The following is a 14,962-nucleotide window of genomic DNA, read 5'->3' on the forward strand; positions in this document are numbered from 1 at the left end:
TGACGATGACGATGAAAAAGAAAAGTAAGGGGTGAAGTAGCAATATACGCTTATCTCTTTTCTACTTAGCTGGTGAGGTTGCTGGGCGCTTGATATCGGTCGTGATGCTGAAGAACTAGTTGGAGGGAGGAGGGGAGATCTGTTCTGGAAATGCTGTTCTGGGATTGAGGGGTTGGTTCTTCTATAGGTTGAATGCATGTTGTATCTGGGGAGTGGGGTATAGAGGTTCTTGTGATGGAGAGCTGAGTAGGTGGAGGGACCATGGTATCGATGTTCCTGCGTGGGGTCTAGCCTGAGGCTCATACTGCTGTGGGCTATTGTATTTATAGAAGGCTCGTGATCTCCTCGTGAGACCGTATTTCTCTCAGGCTTACTGAATCTTACGACTCGACTTCAACATAATATGTTAGTGCCATTGAAAGTGATATCCCAGATAATCCTAAGTTTTGGACAACTTCCTCTTTTATAAATACTCCAGCACAATCACACCTTCAATGCACTCCAGGAGGTAAGATCGGGTTCATCCGATCACCAGGTGTTGATCTCAACAATCTACCTATCCAGACCCGAATTCGAAGAATAATCGAAATCAGAGAGCAGCCTGCAGGCGGCTTGCAAGGTAAACCACTCAGCCTTAAAAGTAAAGAATCCAGCCCCGGTTGACCAACAAGCCGCAGCCGTATTTCTTGTCGCAAACTCGAGAAAAGAATTACATGTCCTTCTTGGGACCGTTGTCCTTCTCACCAGAGACCTGGTCACCCAGCTTGTGGTATTCACGGGTAAGACCCTCGCACTGCTTCTTCAAGGTCTCAATGTCGCGGTCCTTGGCCTCAAGCTCCTGCTTGAGACGTCCGATCTCACCGGCATCACCAGCCTGCGCAAGACGGGCAGAGTCCTTGCCGCCAGCCTTCTTGTCGCCCTCGAGGAGTCTGACTCTGTCCTCAAGACGGAGGACGTCCAGGATCATGGTGTAAGTGCGGTTGAGGATAAGAGACAAGAAGAGAGTGAATCCGCAAAGGTACATGTTGCGCTGCGAGTAGAACTTCCGGGCTTGGACTTCCATGCGATCAGTTCCGAGGGCGGCCGCTCTGTATATGCGGGTACGTAAGTCTCATGCCAGGCAGCGATAAAAGGGATTAGTTTGTAAAAAAAGCATACCCCATGGTGCCTCCCTCCTTGCCAAAGGAGGCCAGCTCCAGCTGAACACGGTAAACGCGGTTGACGCTATCGATGAAGAGAATGAGGATGAAGATGAACGTGATCTAAGCTTGATAAGTAATCGTAAGCCATAGACGGTTTGTAGTACATACCTTCAATCCATATTGTAATTTTGCTACTATCGGACTCTCCGAGATGAAAGCGAAGAGCTTCCTCTTCACGGTGAACGGAAGGGGGATGATGAGGCCCATAAAGACCGCCATCTCGAACACCAAGAGGCAGAACACCTAAGCCATATGTAAGTATACTTCGACGTAGGTGCCTGTTTGCGGATGACTGCGGGCCAGGGGTTGCAGGCTGCAGGCTGCAACAATCCCGAACTCATGCCATTGCGAGGAGAATTGACAAAAATGGTGTCACGTACGAGACTGTAGTAGAGAGTCATTGTGCTTAAGCTAACAGATCAACTTCTGAGAAAGCTTTCAAATGTAGGTTGTGGCTTGGAATCAAGCTGTGTTGAGGGGTGGTTTGAAAAGGTCGCCAGGAGTCGACGGTGTCACGTAGGTCGGGTTGAAAAGTCAAAAGCTCGAACAACAGCAGAGCGAGCCGAATTGGTCGAATGAGCACCTCTAGCTGATATACTGGATAGACAGTACCAGGAGGAGCGAAAGGGTACAGCACGTTCAGGAGATGAGGTGGTCTTTTTGCAGTTTCTGGTGAGAGGAAGACGTCATCACCGCCTGGAGCTGAAACCCGCACGTGACTCCTCGGTCGCGGCTCGGCCTTTGTCATCTACGTCATAGCCCCAGGGTCTTTACAGGTATTTAGTATGTGCTTCGTAGTATCATGTGTGATAGCAGCTGCGTATGTACATCATCTATATGCGTCATTTCTAACTTAATCAGCGCGTCTTTTAGCGCATATTTAGCCCTCAGCCTCGTCGTACGAGTTCGATTTGTGCTTGGGCTCGAACTTGAAGTCCGGATGGGCAGGTCCGAGGAACATTTCCCTAGAAGCTGTTAGATGCGCTCACTGCAACTGAAATGATTAAACTTACGAGATCTTGAGCCAATCCTTATAGTTTGCACTGGCCAGCAGTGTCTCGAGCTCATTCCGGCCTCTGAAGGCTGGCGGCCGGTCATTGATGGACGGCGGAAGATGTTCGAGCAAGCCGATAGGGATGTAGCGCCGAGTAAAGCTCAGCCATTCCATCAAGAAGCGTCTGGTCGTACCAACACCGTGCTCATCCGATCCCCATGTCTCCAGACCATACTTGACAAACTTCTCGACCATCGCCAAGCGCTCCGTAGCGGACTTGTCAAGGTACTGACCCGCCTGAATCTCCTCGAAAAGCCAAGGCTTGATCAGGGCTCCACGTCCAATCATCACACTATCAACACCAGCATTGTTGATGTGTTGATCGTAGTCCACGTGGGAGTAGCAATCACCGTTGCCAAGGAAGAATACCTTTCCACCGTTAGGCTGCGTCCGCGCGTCGGGCTCTCGCACGGTATCCGTCACCGCATCGGTCTTCTCGCCCAACCGCTTGATCAGAGCGGCACATTCAGAGATGTATTCCCAGTCAGCTTGTCTGGTGTACCGCTGCTGTCTACTACGGCCGTGGAGAGTAATGGCTGCGGCACCCGCAGCTCCATCGTGGTGAAGCAAGCTTGTCTCGTAACCTCCAAGGAGCAAACGTTCGGTCAGTTTCAAGGCATTCGGGTTGTTGTCCTTTGTTCCCATACGAATCTTGACCGTGATAGGAATATGTTCCGAGACTGTGTTCATGCCACGAATGATCTTCTCAAGCTTGGCCGGATGCTCCAAGAGGGCAGAGCCAGCACCCTCCCGGAAGACAAGGTCGATAGGGCAACCGCAGTTCAAATCAATGACACGCAGGTTCGGAGTAAGCTTAGCCAGCGCCTCGGTAGCCTTGAATGCTTGCCAGGGCTTGTTCGCTGCGATTTGTGCACCGAACTTGAAATCCTTGGAGTTATCGTAACCCTGGACGATATTTGCCCCCGGCAAGAGCGTAGGAGGCAACATTTCAGACTCATGCGCCTTCATCAGGGCCCACTCCGACTTGTTTCCCTGCACCAGTGGCAAACTCATGGCCATCTCCGAGTAGGTGAATTGTGCGCCGAGTTCGACACAAAGTCTCCGGAAGGGCATATTGCCTTGGGTGGTCAAAGGCGCCAGAGCTGGGGTCTCGGGTCCAAAGTACAGGCGTCGCTTCTCCGATGGCAGGAATGGCGGCTCGACGTAGGTTGCTCGGTTGTCCTCCTTTTCCTCCTTCTCATCCTTGTTTTCTCCATCTTTGCTCTCTGCTGCTTCAACTCCGCCACGATTCCGCTTGTGAAGTTCCTTTTCCATAATCCGGGAAGTGTTCTCCAGCCAATCGCTATAAGGTCCAGCCCTGGGGAAGTCCATCTTTCTCCTTGCCAAAGCAACCTTGTCCTCCACAGCGGCAACATTCACGACACCGTCTGTGGCGAAGGGGACGAGCCGCTGTACCTTCTTCTTGCGCTCCTCATCTTCCACGAGAACCAACTCCTTCCTTCCATCTGCCGTCTCGCGCTCCTCCACGTGTGAACCAAGGAAGCGACATTTATAGCCCTCGGAGCATTTACCGTTGACATCGAAGACGGGGCAAAGACCGTTAAATGTTGTAAGATCCTCTCGCTTGTGCTCCTTCAAGTAGGTCCGCAGGTTATGCTCATAGCGGCACTTCTCACCGAAGGTGCACTCGGCGGGGGAGAACTCGGGCCGGAAGTTGACGCTCGAGCAGAGTCCCTTTGCGTCTTCGGATCGACCAAATTTGCGATTCGTATTCTGACCGGTCTTCTTCTTGTTCTTCTTTCCTTTCTGCTCATCGGCGCGACCATCATGGTGTGCAGCTTCCGCAGCGTCATCGGCATTCGCTTCTGGGGCGGGCTGGCCCCTCGAGGGTTGTTCGATGATGAATCTAGCACAAGTCAGTTAGACTGGGCTGCGCCAACAAATGTAATTGCCACATACTCAGCCTTGATCGGAGCGACACCCTTCACGCGCGGAGCTGGAGCAGCGGTCTGTCCATCGGTAGCGGCAGCATCATCAAGTCTGGCCCTCTTCGAGGGTGGCTCCTGGTCTGCAGCGGAATCGCCAGCCTGCGGATCACGCTTGGGCGCATTAGCCTCCAGATTCGTAGTTGTCGGCTCCATTGTAAGCAATCGTTTGCCTCTGGGAAAACAGCTCTCGATTCACAAAAAGAGCTGCACAACGCAAGGTCGGGCTCGAACTAGCGCTCTGATTCAGACCCTTCCGATTCAATGATGCTAGTTCAAGAAATCTCCGCATCGACTAATGCGGGCAAAAATTTCGGCCCTCACGCTCCTCCGGACTGTACTTTTGCACCGTTTGCACTGTCAGTGGCGTTTGCGGCAGTCCCAGTGTGGCGGGACGGAGGCGGGTGAAGGCGGTCAGCCCACTTGTGACGGTGCAACCTGGGGCAGGCAGCATTTGACAGCCAAATCCTGAGTCAGATGGGATTGTGCTGTTAGACTGTTACGATGGCGGTATACGCGGTAGAACGGAAGCGAATCTGCCGTCGCCTTGCCGGGCTCTCCCCCATTACCCAAGTCAAACAGGCTAGCGTAATCTTACATGGGTAGGCCCCACCAATGTTGGACTAATGCTCGCATTTTCTGGGTTTCTAGAAGAACTTAAACGACGGTCGATGGGGTCGATCAAAATGCTCGCCAAAGCCCAGCCTGTCGTTAGCGAAGCCGTCTCGCGTTCGGGCTCCAATCCATGTATGGTCCCCGTATACTCCACTCAGCGCGTAATTCGTTCCTCGGACCGTTGTCGATTGTTACGACGACTGTACTCCGTAGCATACATAGTATACTCCGTACCCGTCTGTGGCAATGATCATAGTTACTATCGGCACAACACGTTGCAGCCAAAGTAAAAAGGAAGAAGTCGGAGAAATAGTCCTATGAAAGTCAATAATCAGCGTCTCATCACGTTCGTTGCCCCCATAACCTACTCCTATTCACATACATAGTACAGTAGAAACTCAGAAGTCAATTGCAGTTTGGCTTGGCAGCCTGGTCACAAGACATCAGTAAGTATCGGCGGGTTGAGAAGATCTTCCTGCGCCTCTTATTTGGTACCTCTTGCTTAGCGCTTGTACCTGCTGATCTGATATGTCCACATGAGGATTCCTTCCCCATGCATGTTACATGTACATTAAGTTTTTACTGTCGTGCAAGCTACGCATAAAGTACGGGGAACTTTGCCTCCTGTGTATATGTATTACCAGCGATAGTTATAGATTGGAAATTTAAAATTGGTATGTATGTATGTTCTGTCTTCGGGGAGGCGATCTTTCAATACTACCATGTAGTATGTAGTATGTACGTACTCCATACTCTCCTTAGGCGGGCTGGGTGGATAGACTAGGGTGCAGTTACAGAATGCATAAGGCAGGTACGGAGTACAGTGGCTCACGGTAGGGCGGAGGGATCCACTCCAAGGGGACAAAAGCACATGTGGCATTCCAAGAACCGTGGACTTGGAAATGCAAGGGTGGCAATGTGCTTCTATAATTATGGATGATTCTTGTGATTCGTGGGTTGATTATTACTTTGTCATTCTTACACGATACTGTACTACTGTGGTGGTTTTGGGTTTCACGTACGATGTACGGAGTTTCTATAGATGTTCTGGACATGCGATGTTATAGTTCCTTCGTGGGCTGTGTGGATATGCTAGTATCCACAAACATGATTGATCATGTAGGAGATCTATCACTTGTGATGTAGATGTTCGAGATATAAGTACTGGGCTTTCCGGGTTATCTATCTACGAAGGTTAGAGTCCATGTCGAGTAGGCGTCTCGAATGTTGATTGATCGAGTGCGGCGAACAGTCATGCGGTATGTATCTAGCTAAGTGCACTGTCTTTCCAACATACGACTAGTTAGTCCGGGTTTATGCAAGTGGATACGGACGCCTCATTGACTCGAATTAGGTTCCGGGGAAAACGCAGCCGAGGGTTGAGAGTTGAGACGTCGATGAAACAAACGGATGGCGCCGACACGGGGTAGGCCACCTGAGTCAGTAGAACCGAGACATCGTCCCTGGTGGATGTAGAAGACACTACCCGGGTATCTCTGATCTGAAGAGTACTCTCATATTGCTCGATGTATCGATCCAGCAGACATTATTCTAGTGCAGTCGCATTGGTAAGCATGTCTTCCCGGACGGCAAAGTCACTCGACCGATAATGCGGTGAAAGACTCAAAGTTGCCGCTAGCCATTAGAAATGCTTCTGCAGTGCTTCTAGTGTTGGAGCCAAGACCCAAGATATGCTCTAGGCTGATTGCATGACTGAGAATGGGAGTTCATTCTCCCCGACTTTCGCGGCGATCGGCACCCGGAGAAAAAAGGGGCTTCATCCCATTCCTACCATCTCAACCAATACCAGGAGATCTGGTTCATCAGCAGATCATGTTGAACGGGAAACGGTGTGTTATGTGCTGCTAGACCGTCTTAGCGCTCAAGTAGTGTTTGCTCGCCTGTATGGAGTACAGCGTGGACCTATCGTTGGTACGGCGACGCTCATACAGACCGCCCATTTGTCTCGTGGTGTAAGAGCGAGGCTGCTATACTGTTGATGTCATCAAATATGGCCAATGCTGAACAGGAGCGATAAGAGGCCGTGCTCCATGCTTATCGCCATATCGGGGTTAATCCCGGGATACTATAGATCGATGCTTACGCCGTACGGGGGAAGGGGGTCGCGGAGCATACCCGGGCGGATGTCCTTGGAATGCCCGATGCGAATGATAAGAGGAAGCCAATATGACCAAGAAACCGTTGTAGCCCCTGATTCTTGGAGTCTGCAACGACTGCACCTGAACCGTCACTTTCCGCTCCACACCCACCCCCAAGTGCCTGAATATCCAGACCAACAGTTGTACACTGAATTTCGGGGTTTGTGGGGTTGGGTTGAGTTGGCTGGCGGCCTATCCAACGCTCCTGGTTTGGTATGGCATGACAAGCTTTGGACCCTTTCGACACCGCTAGAATCAATGAACCAGCTTCCAGGACGGAATAACCGGCTAACTTCAGCCTATGAGTATAGGCCAAGGCCGTGGAGGGATTTCAGCCAGGAATGAGTGCACATGCGAACCATGGGTAGGTAGCCTGCTTCCTTGGGGTAGGACGTGACCATCTAAGCTCCGAGGGGGGGGGGGGGGGGATGTTGCCCGTCAAGATGTCGTACATGTTGTCGGTATGTTGTTCTTGGGCGAGGGGGGGAGTTGAGTCATGCTGGTTCCGAAAAGCGGCTGTGTCCGAATTTTGGAGGATTGATACATCAACATGGCTGGAAACGTGGGATGGGATGGATTGGGATGAAGGTTGCAAGGCCAACGCAGGTGGGAGCAGGAGGTGAGCTGGTAGCACCCAAATTAGGACCGCCGGCGGTTATCCTTCCTCCATCGAGACCATCCAGCTCGGTAATATTACAGACGGCCGGGATCAGGAGCGGGGGCCACCCCTGCGTATTACCGCGCGATACCGGCGGATGATACAAGGGTGACGCCCCTCTGGATCTCCTGCAGCAGCAGCTTCCCACCAGTCCACCGCCGTCATCATCATCGACTTTTCGAAGAAGCGCTAGTGAGTCGACTAGACTGCAAGCGGTGTCAAGTTCAGTGCTGCGACTGGGCCCACCTGCTAAAAGCCGTAGGGAACCAGAAGCTGCGCTGACCACTGGGACCAGTGGGCGAAACTCCCATGGATCTCTCGACACCCTCATACGTAATAGTAAGTCGGCCGCGGATTCGTCGTTGGGCACTGGGCAGATGCTGGGCACCTCTGATTGCCCGGCACCGGGTCACGGGTGGCCCCAGCCATGCCTGACTAATGGGGCCCTCCTTGCCCGTTTCAGACAAGTACGGACATCGTCCGGGACGTACCGTAATCTACCTAGGGACGGGGGGGAAGTAATCTGGGTAATAAAACCGTAATGTTTGAGAGTCACTGAGAGTCATTGTCGTGGGTGTTGCCCCCCAAGGACCGGACAGGACCAGTCATTCTTCCTCCTTCTCGGGGCTGCTGCCGCCAGTTGCTCGGCTTCCTAACTTTGGCTGCTGCTCGCTGCTGTTGCTGCTGCTGTCGGTGAAACTGGGCTGTCTGTTGTCCTGCGTTCCTCTTCTACCTTTCTCCCCCATCCTCATCTTCACATCACCGCTCCATCATCATCATCATCTGTATCCATCATCATTGCGTTCCCTCCCTCTCATCGACCTAGTCGTGCCTGTGATTTAAGCGGCAGTATCGTTATTACGTGCCGCCACCTTTCCCGAATCCGTCACAGTTCCGCAGCCAAAGCGGGACAACATCCGAGGGTGGTGGACACTCCCTGTGTGATCCCGCCCAAAACCGCCGTCGTGGAATCGTTCCTTCATGCTCGGGTCCTCAGAAGCGACGCATAGTCCTCCTCCTCCCTCTCTTCATTACTCTCCCTCTGTCGGGGATCTCGATTGCGCCTCTACTCGGGACTCGACCCCCGTCACCACGCCCCTCGGGTTTGGCGTACCGTTGCGCAGACCGGATAGGGAAAAGCTCTCGGATTTCTCGTGGACTCGAAATTCACTCGACATCGGCGACACGCCCTCACCGTACTTTGACAGTCGGCATCTTCACCCTCATTTCGATCCAGACCACGACTTTCCTCTCTTTCCTTCCTCCCCCCTACAAACCAACACCATGACCGGTGCAGCCGCTCCGATTGACATTGCCACCCGCCAGAGTTCCGTCTCTCCCCCCGGACAGCAGGCGTCGAATTTGACGTCTGCTCTGCAACGAGCCGGTAATGGAGAGCGGACAGGCAGCTTATCCCACGCGAACGGTGTCGGACTCAGTGTTTTCAAGGCTCCCCCTCCTCGCAAGGACTCCATCGGTGCAGCGACTGCACAATGGGGCAACGGGACGAAACCCATCTCAATGTCGGGTTCCAACCGCGACAAACCCCGCCGCGAGTCTTTGGCAGGAAGCTTAGTGGGTGGAATGAGCTGGGGCGGTGTATCTGTTGGCAGCTGGATTCGTGATGAGTGAGTGTCCATGTTGAAAGGGGGGCAATCTCCTGTGCTCCCCTGATTGCGCAAGGTGTGTTTGGCCACCAGCAGCTAACCATGAATCATTCAGTATCATTATGACCGGCACTTCTCCGTTTACTTTCCAGTCCCCTTCGTTTCATTCTTCCTCGTACTTACCCAAGCTGGAAGCGAACTTCATGCGCGACTTCTCCTGCTGCGGGGTGACTCTCCCCACGCTTCACGATCTATTGCAGCATTATGAAGAAGCCCACGCCACCAAGTCCCCCCAGCAGGGGCACCGCCCTAGTCAAGGCGACAGTAGGGCAGCGATGGCTGCTGTAGCGATGGCACAACAGCAGGGTCAGCAAAATAACAACTCAGGCCGTGGATTGCAACCAGACAGGACTCTGGATATGCAACGAAAGTTGAACCAGACTCCCCACTCTCAGCAGCACTCGGACATGGACACTATTGATGACATGGAACTTGATGAGCCGATGGGTGATCACGACGCCGCCACTTCGCAGCTGTTCGCGCCTCAGCCGCGCGATGGAGGCCAGGGAGGTTTCGGTAACTCCAACCAAAGGGTTCCGCACCTGAATCTCTCCATGCTTCCAGGACATCAGGGATTCAAAAGTTCCCAGCCTGGAACACCGGTTGCTTCCGGGCGTCCGCTTTCGCTGCAAAACAACCCGACGGTTTCATCCGTTAACACGCCTACTCTGATGGCAAATCCCCTGCAGAACTCCCAGTTCCGGACTACACCCGATTCGTCTGCACCGGGGACCCCAGCGGAGATGGACGACAGCATGGTTGGAGGTTTTGGAGAGCTCCACATGCAAAATCCAATGATGCAGGGCCAGTCGCAGTTTGGCAGGTTCGCTGGAAACAACAACGACATGGTGGACTTGTGTATCGACGAACCAGCCAAGAGATTGTTTAGCCCCACTGGTGGAATCAACACCCCCAATGCTCACTTTAAGCTCAGTGGAGCGCAGTACGGACCCAACAGTGAAATTGCTCGACGAATCCGAGAGCAGCAGCTGCTGGCGGGTGTTCCTGACACCACTGCCCTTCTTCCCAACGAGGAGCCGAAGCCTTTCCGTTGTCCAGTCATTGGGTGCGAGAAAGCCTATAAGAACCAGAACGGTCTGAAGTATCACAAAGCTGTAAGTTGTCTCGATCGATCCACTCCATACATCGTCTGACCCTTTCCTAGCATGGCCACAACAACCAGCAGCTTCATGACAACGCCGATGGAACTTTTTCGATCGTCAACCCCGAGACCTCAACGCCGTATCCTGGAACGCTTGGTATGGAGAAGGAGAAGCCCTACCGCTGCGAGGTTTGTGGCAAGCGTTATAAGAACTTGAACGGCCTGAAATACCACAAATCGCACTCTCCACCGTGCAACCCTGATTTCCAGCTTGCTGCAGGTCGGAACTTGGCATTTGGCGGAGGAGTAATGCAAGGACAGAACATCAACGTTGCTGGGGCTGGCCTACCTGGCATCGGTGAAGAGGGTCTCCTATGAGGTCCCCTTATCACGAAGGACATGCAATTCATTTTTACGCATCATTATTCCCACACTAATTCGACTCGACGATATTGACGGCCTCGTCGTGCGGAATACGATTTAATGACAGGTTCGGTGGCTTGGAGTTAATGGTATGAACGTCATGTCAATCGCGGTTTGGGACGACCGTGTTTTGGTCTGGTAATAGATCAGTCCTTTCCAAGACTTTGAAGACCTCCCACGCCTCATCCGCCGATAAAACATCGGCTTGGATTTCCCGGTTTCTTTGCTTGCGCCTGGCATTTTGCTTGCTTTGACAGTCTTATGAGTTCGGGTCAAAACAGAAAGATGGGCTTCTTATTTGTTGTCTTCCATTGGTATGTCCCTACGCGATACATCACGCTAGGTTACCGTGCAGCCCAGAAGCCTGCCGACCAGGGACTTTGGAAGACCACATTGTTAGGGAATGATTGGGCAGTCCCGGATTAAAAACGAAAAGCAATTTTGCGCGAGAGTTTTTGCTGGATGTGCAGTCGGAGCAACGCAGTTGTCTTTTGAACCCTTTTGTCGATACATGATGTTCCACACGGAAGAAAGGGGAGACGAAAAATAATGGTGGCTCTGCGGCGTCAGTTCTGTAGATAGGTTTCAGACCGGCTTCTGGCTTTTTGCTTTGCGTTTGTCCTTTATCTTTTTCGTTCTTGCGTCACTTTGCTTTTTTTGCCTGTGGTGTTGTTGGAGAATTTGGGACTTTGACTTACCCGTGACTGTTGAATACTCGTTGCTGGGCTTTTGACTTCTTGCCGATAGAGTTTTCCCTCTCTTTTCTCCTTTGATGTTTGCTTTTGGGATTCCCGTGTCCTGAAGGTTGCCTGTTTCAAAAGAAAAGGTGTTTAAAAAAAGTCTGAACATGAACAATTTCACTCCATCCGTCTCGGTTATGCTTTCTTTGTTTTTCTTTTTTATTTTTTTTTAAAAAAAATATGTAGTTGGATGGTGATCGTGGTGGTAGGATGTGGGGGAAGTCCATTGTTCCCGACACAATAGGGACAAATAGGTCCAGTCTATTGAGGAACGATGGCACTTCACTATTTTCCTACCTCACTAGTGACTCTGGTGCATGCCAGTACCCACGTGCTTAATTCCAATACAATGATTTGAGAATGAAGATCTTAAACAGCATGTTCGTTATCTTGGGTAGTCTAGAATAGACTAGTTAAGTTAGTCTATGAGGAATAGGCAAGGACAAAGGCCATCTGTTTCATTCAATATGTTACTCTAGTACAGCTAACTGGGAGAAAACCGCCGTCCGCCTTCAATACGCGCCACATACATCCAATGTGGGGAAAAGTGAGTATGGAAAGTAATTGTTGAAAGAAACGAAAGACGGAAACAGGAATCCCGGTGTGGTGTTTTCTTAGTTCGTGAAAAATTGAATCATCGTTTGAGGCAAATTTCCGCTTGCACCGACCATCAAAATATGTGTAGGAACCGGATTTGGGGTTGAGTTTGGGTTTGGTTCATTGCTCATGACGTTCTGGGACAGATCTGGAGTTTTTACAGATGGGGATAGGAGAAAAGAAGGAAGATAAGAAAGGGAGAAGAAGCGGAAGGAAATACAAGGTTTGGAATCGTTCGGAGAAAGAGGTGGAGGCTTATCTACCACTCAAACTCTCCTTGACCTTTGTGGAAGACGTACCTAATATCTCGTTAGTGGGGACTCCAAGAGAGACGGATTGTTAAACTCACTCCTTGCCACCGGTGGTTAAGATACCATCCTTGAGCGTGCACTTCCACTTGTTCTTCACGCGTTGCACCTTGTCATAGGTACAAAGCATGACCTGACCTACAGCGTCTTCAGCGTCATGATCCTCCGCAACAAGGTCATCAGGATCATCCAGATCGGAATTGATAGCGTCCTCGTCATCCTCGTCCCTTTCATCATCGCCTCCCGGGCCATCAAACTGAGCACCCGGGATTCTGGGCGGTTGACCATGTGCCGCAAGCCCCATATCGTTGCCTGATTCTAGTTGGTTCGCCAGCACTTGGGATGGTTTGGATGAGGACTGATGCTCCTCTAGAGGCAGCATGAGACCGCCGCCCTCTAACTGAAGCATACGCTGCTTGAGATGTTCCCGAAGAATACGGTCACCTTCTCCCCCCTGGCGTTCAGCAGCTTCCCGTCTCCGTGCAACCTCAGCTTTCCAAACAGACAGGGCATCATCACCCGCACCATCTGTTTGAGCATTCCCGACAGGAGGCTGAGACACAGGCGGGTAACCCGGTTCTTGCTTGATTTGTGGGGCCTGGCCGTTTGGAACATGCTGAAGGTGAGGGGGACGGTGCTGGCCGGGCATGCCCATGGCTGCCTGTGCTTGTGATTGCGCTTGCATCTGGCTGACCGAGTTAGCGGCCGCAGCGCCATACCGCTGTCGAAGCATGTTGGCAGCACGTTCCTGTGCGGATTGGGGGTTCGGGGCGTTCGACATCATCATGTTGTTCATAGGGATCATTCCGGGCTGGCCATTGAGACCAGGTTCGGTTTTAATGTGCGGTGGCTGACCCATGGCGTGAGGAGGGGGCCCAACGGGAGCGGGAGCCTGCAGCGGGGGGACCGTACCAGGGACGGACTGCGGGAGGTGATGTTGAGGGGGCGGGGGAACATGGTGCTGTGGTTGAGGAGGTGGACCAGCCCGGGGAGCATTAGAGGGGACCGTCGCTGTAGGAGGAAGTATGTTTTGAGCCTGAGGAGGAGCGGGTTGCGGCGGCGGGGGATCCCAGGGGAAGTGAGCAACGCCCAACGAGGACAGCTTTTTCTGCCAGCTCTGGAGATAACCAGTACATTAGTATATGACGGTTTGATTTCTTAAATCGGCGAGGGTGGTAAAAGGGAGGAGTAAACAGGTAGAAAAACAAATGGGATGGAGAGGTGAAGGGGAAACGGGCAGCGAATGACGATGTTGAGGCGGCTTGGCAGAAGCCGACTAGGGCGGGTAAAAGCGGCGTGGTATAAAAAGAGACTCATAAGCAGGCGATGCCCCCAGCGGCCGCCGCCTCCCGCACCTCTCGGACCCCGCTTGGGGCTCCCCCTGGGGCGCCCCCCCGAAAGCACGACCTCGTCTGCTCATCACCAAGAAGAGAAAGATGGGAGGTTACTCACTCTGCGCAGGTCTAACAATGTTTGCTGATCCACTCCGCTTTCCTCAAAGTCCACCTGGGAGCCATCACAGACCTCCTGGATGACACGATCGAACACCGTGCCCTAGGGATACCTGGTATGAGCCAACGTCTTCATAAGGATGGGGTGGAGAAGAGGAGCTTCAAAGGCCAGTATAAAGCCCCAGCTTAGGCTCAGAGAAGCTCCCAACTCTAGTAAGGGAGGGCTGTTTAAGATAGCACTCACCACCTGCTGGTTTGACATGATCGCAGCTGGAACTGGGACAATACTCCAGAGAGGATGCTCGTCAAATCAGTTAAAGAGAAATTAATGTGAAGGCGGGACAAATGATTTGCTCTGTTGCTCTGTTCTCTAACGATGGGATAAAGCCAACCACGGAGACCTATTAACACGCGCGAGCACGACGTGGATGAGTTGCCGGGCTTATCACAGGTGAAGCCTAGCCGTCGCAGCGGTCGCTTGCCACGGGCGAATGCGACAGTTGAGTCTCTTCAACCCACTACTTCCGATCACCCTCAGACCTGCACAGCTTCTGTAGATGGTCTTCCTTACTGCAGAAATCCAATGTTGTGACCTTTTGGACGCGATGAGCCGTAGAATGCGGAAGAAATGCCGGACGGTAGAGACAAAGCAAGGCAAGCGTGCCGGAGGGATGTGGTTGAGGTGAAAGTCGCTCGTTCCGGGCGAAATCCGCCTTCCTCCCGCTGCTTAGTCACCACCACCGCTAGTCCCTAGTGGGATGTCCGGGGGATCTGCCCCGGCGTGACTACGACGGACTAGATCCTCTTCGATTCTCTTGCCACGGGCTTGTTCTTCCTCGGCCACAATGTGCCAGTCTTCAGATACTCTGCCTCTCTAACCCTCTGGCGAATCAATGACCTCACGCTGTGACCATTTCATGCAAACCTCATGCCAACACTCTCACCTTCACCCAGGCTGATAAAGACAAAGGAAGGTACGAATTTGATTCTCGATTCTCTCCGGATAGCTCTCTAGAATAGATTATTCTCGACTGGCCTGG

The 14,962-nt window shown here is 52.3% G+C and overlaps 4 protein-coding genes across 4 annotated transcripts; 1 reads left to right on the forward strand and 3 right to left on the reverse strand.

Moving 5' to 3' along the window:
* Positions 1 to 537: 537 nt before the first annotated feature.
* Positions 538 to 1,807, reverse strand: BO80DRAFT_372663 (putative BAP31 domain protein). Its single transcript, XM_025716533.1, has 4 exons — positions 1,583 to 1,807; positions 1,311 to 1,445; positions 1,159 to 1,262; positions 538 to 1,088 (listed from the first exon to the last, which is right to left on the reverse strand). The coding sequence occupies exons 1-4, from the start codon at positions 1,601 to 1,603 to the stop codon at positions 710 to 712; spliced, it is 639 nt and encodes a 212-aa protein (XP_025579598.1). The 5' UTR covers positions 1,604 to 1,807; the 3' UTR covers positions 538 to 709.
* Positions 1,808 to 1,991: 184 nt separating this feature from the next.
* Positions 1,992 to 4,801, reverse strand: dus3 (tRNA dihydrouridine synthase DUS3). The gene is made up of 3 exons (XM_025717390.1): positions 4,177 to 4,801; positions 2,216 to 4,123; positions 1,992 to 2,167 (listed from the first exon to the last, which is right to left on the reverse strand). Exons 1-3 carry the CDS (start codon positions 4,356 to 4,358, stop codon positions 2,083 to 2,085), a joined length of 2,175 nt encoding a protein of 724 aa, XP_025579599.1. The 5' UTR covers positions 4,359 to 4,801; the 3' UTR covers positions 1,992 to 2,082.
* Positions 4,802 to 8,473: 3,672 nt separating this feature from the next.
* BO80DRAFT_132964 (zinc-coordinating transcription factor SFP1) lies at positions 8,474 to 10,832 on the forward strand. Its single transcript, XM_025713601.1, has 3 exons — positions 8,474 to 9,262; positions 9,357 to 10,416; positions 10,467 to 10,832. The coding sequence occupies exons 1-3, from the start codon at positions 8,616 to 8,618 to the stop codon at positions 10,779 to 10,781; spliced, it is 2,022 nt and encodes a 673-aa protein (XP_025579600.1). The 5' UTR covers positions 8,474 to 8,615; the 3' UTR covers positions 10,782 to 10,832.
* A 1,171-nt stretch (positions 10,833 to 12,003) lies between these two features.
* On the reverse strand, positions 12,004 to 14,305 carry BO80DRAFT_421334 (transcription initiation factor IIA large subunit). The gene is made up of 4 exons (XM_025718577.1): positions 14,167 to 14,305; positions 13,924 to 14,025; positions 12,513 to 13,588; positions 12,004 to 12,462 (listed from the first exon to the last, which is right to left on the reverse strand). Exons 1-4 carry the CDS (start codon positions 14,182 to 14,184, stop codon positions 12,423 to 12,425), a joined length of 1,236 nt encoding a protein of 411 aa, XP_025579601.1. The 5' UTR covers positions 14,185 to 14,305; the 3' UTR covers positions 12,004 to 12,422.
* Positions 14,306 to 14,962: the final 657 nt, after the last annotated feature.

Source organism: Aspergillus ibericus (assembly GCF_003184845.1).
Source record: "Aspergillus ibericus CBS 121593 unplaced genomic scaffold BO80scaffold_3, whole genome shotgun sequence".
Classification (NCBI taxonomy): Eukaryota; Fungi; Ascomycota; class Eurotiomycetes; order Eurotiales; family Aspergillaceae; genus Aspergillus; species Aspergillus ibericus.

What these genes read in the sequence shown, in the direction of transcription:
- BO80DRAFT_372663 (XM_025716533.1), bottom strand. Translation starts at nt 1,603, where the DNA reads ATGACTCTCTACTACAGTCTC. An exon ending in TGACTCTCTACTACAGTCTC is followed by an intron (nt 1,446 to 1,582) that starts GTACGTGACACC and finishes CATATGGCTTAG; the next exon opens with GTGTTCTGCCTCTTGGTGTT. An exon ending in AATTACAATATGGATTGAAG is followed by an intron (nt 1,263 to 1,310) that starts GTATGTACTACA and finishes TATCAAGCTTAG; the next exon opens with ATCACGTTCATCTTCATCCT.
- dus3 (XM_025717390.1), bottom strand. Translation starts at nt 4,358, where the DNA reads ATGGAGCCGACAACTACGAATCTGGAGGCTAATGCGCCCAAGCGTGAT. An exon ending in GTCGCTCCGATCAAGGCTGA is followed by an intron (nt 4,124 to 4,176) that starts GTATGTGGCAAT and finishes GACTTGTGCTAG; the next exon opens with ATTCATCATCGAACAACCCT. An exon ending in AAGGATTGGCTCAAGATCTC is followed by an intron (nt 2,168 to 2,215) that starts GTAAGTTTAATC and finishes AACAGCTTCTAG; the next exon opens with GGAAATGTTCCTCGGACCTG.
- BO80DRAFT_132964 (XM_025713601.1), top strand. Translation starts at nt 8,616, where the DNA reads ATGCTCGGGTCCTCAGAAGCGACGCATAGTCCTCCTCCTCCCTCTCTT. An exon ending in GGCAGCTGGATTCGTGATGA is followed by an intron (nt 9,263 to 9,356) that starts GTGAGTGTCCAT and finishes TGAATCATTCAG; the next exon opens with TATCATTATGACCGGCACTT. An exon ending in GTCTGAAGTATCACAAAGCT is followed by an intron (nt 10,417 to 10,466) that starts GTAAGTTGTCTC and finishes ACCCTTTCCTAG; the next exon opens with CATGGCCACAACAACCAGCA.
- BO80DRAFT_421334 (XM_025718577.1), bottom strand. An exon ending in CATTGTTAGACCTGCGCAGA is followed by an intron (nt 13,589 to 13,923) that starts GTGAGTAACCTC and finishes GGTTATCTCCAG; the next exon opens with AGCTGGCAGAAAAAGCTGTC. An exon ending in TTAACCACCGGTGGCAAGGA is followed by an intron (nt 12,463 to 12,512) that starts GTGAGTTTAACA and finishes ACGAGATATTAG; the next exon opens with GTACGTCTTCCACAAAGGTC.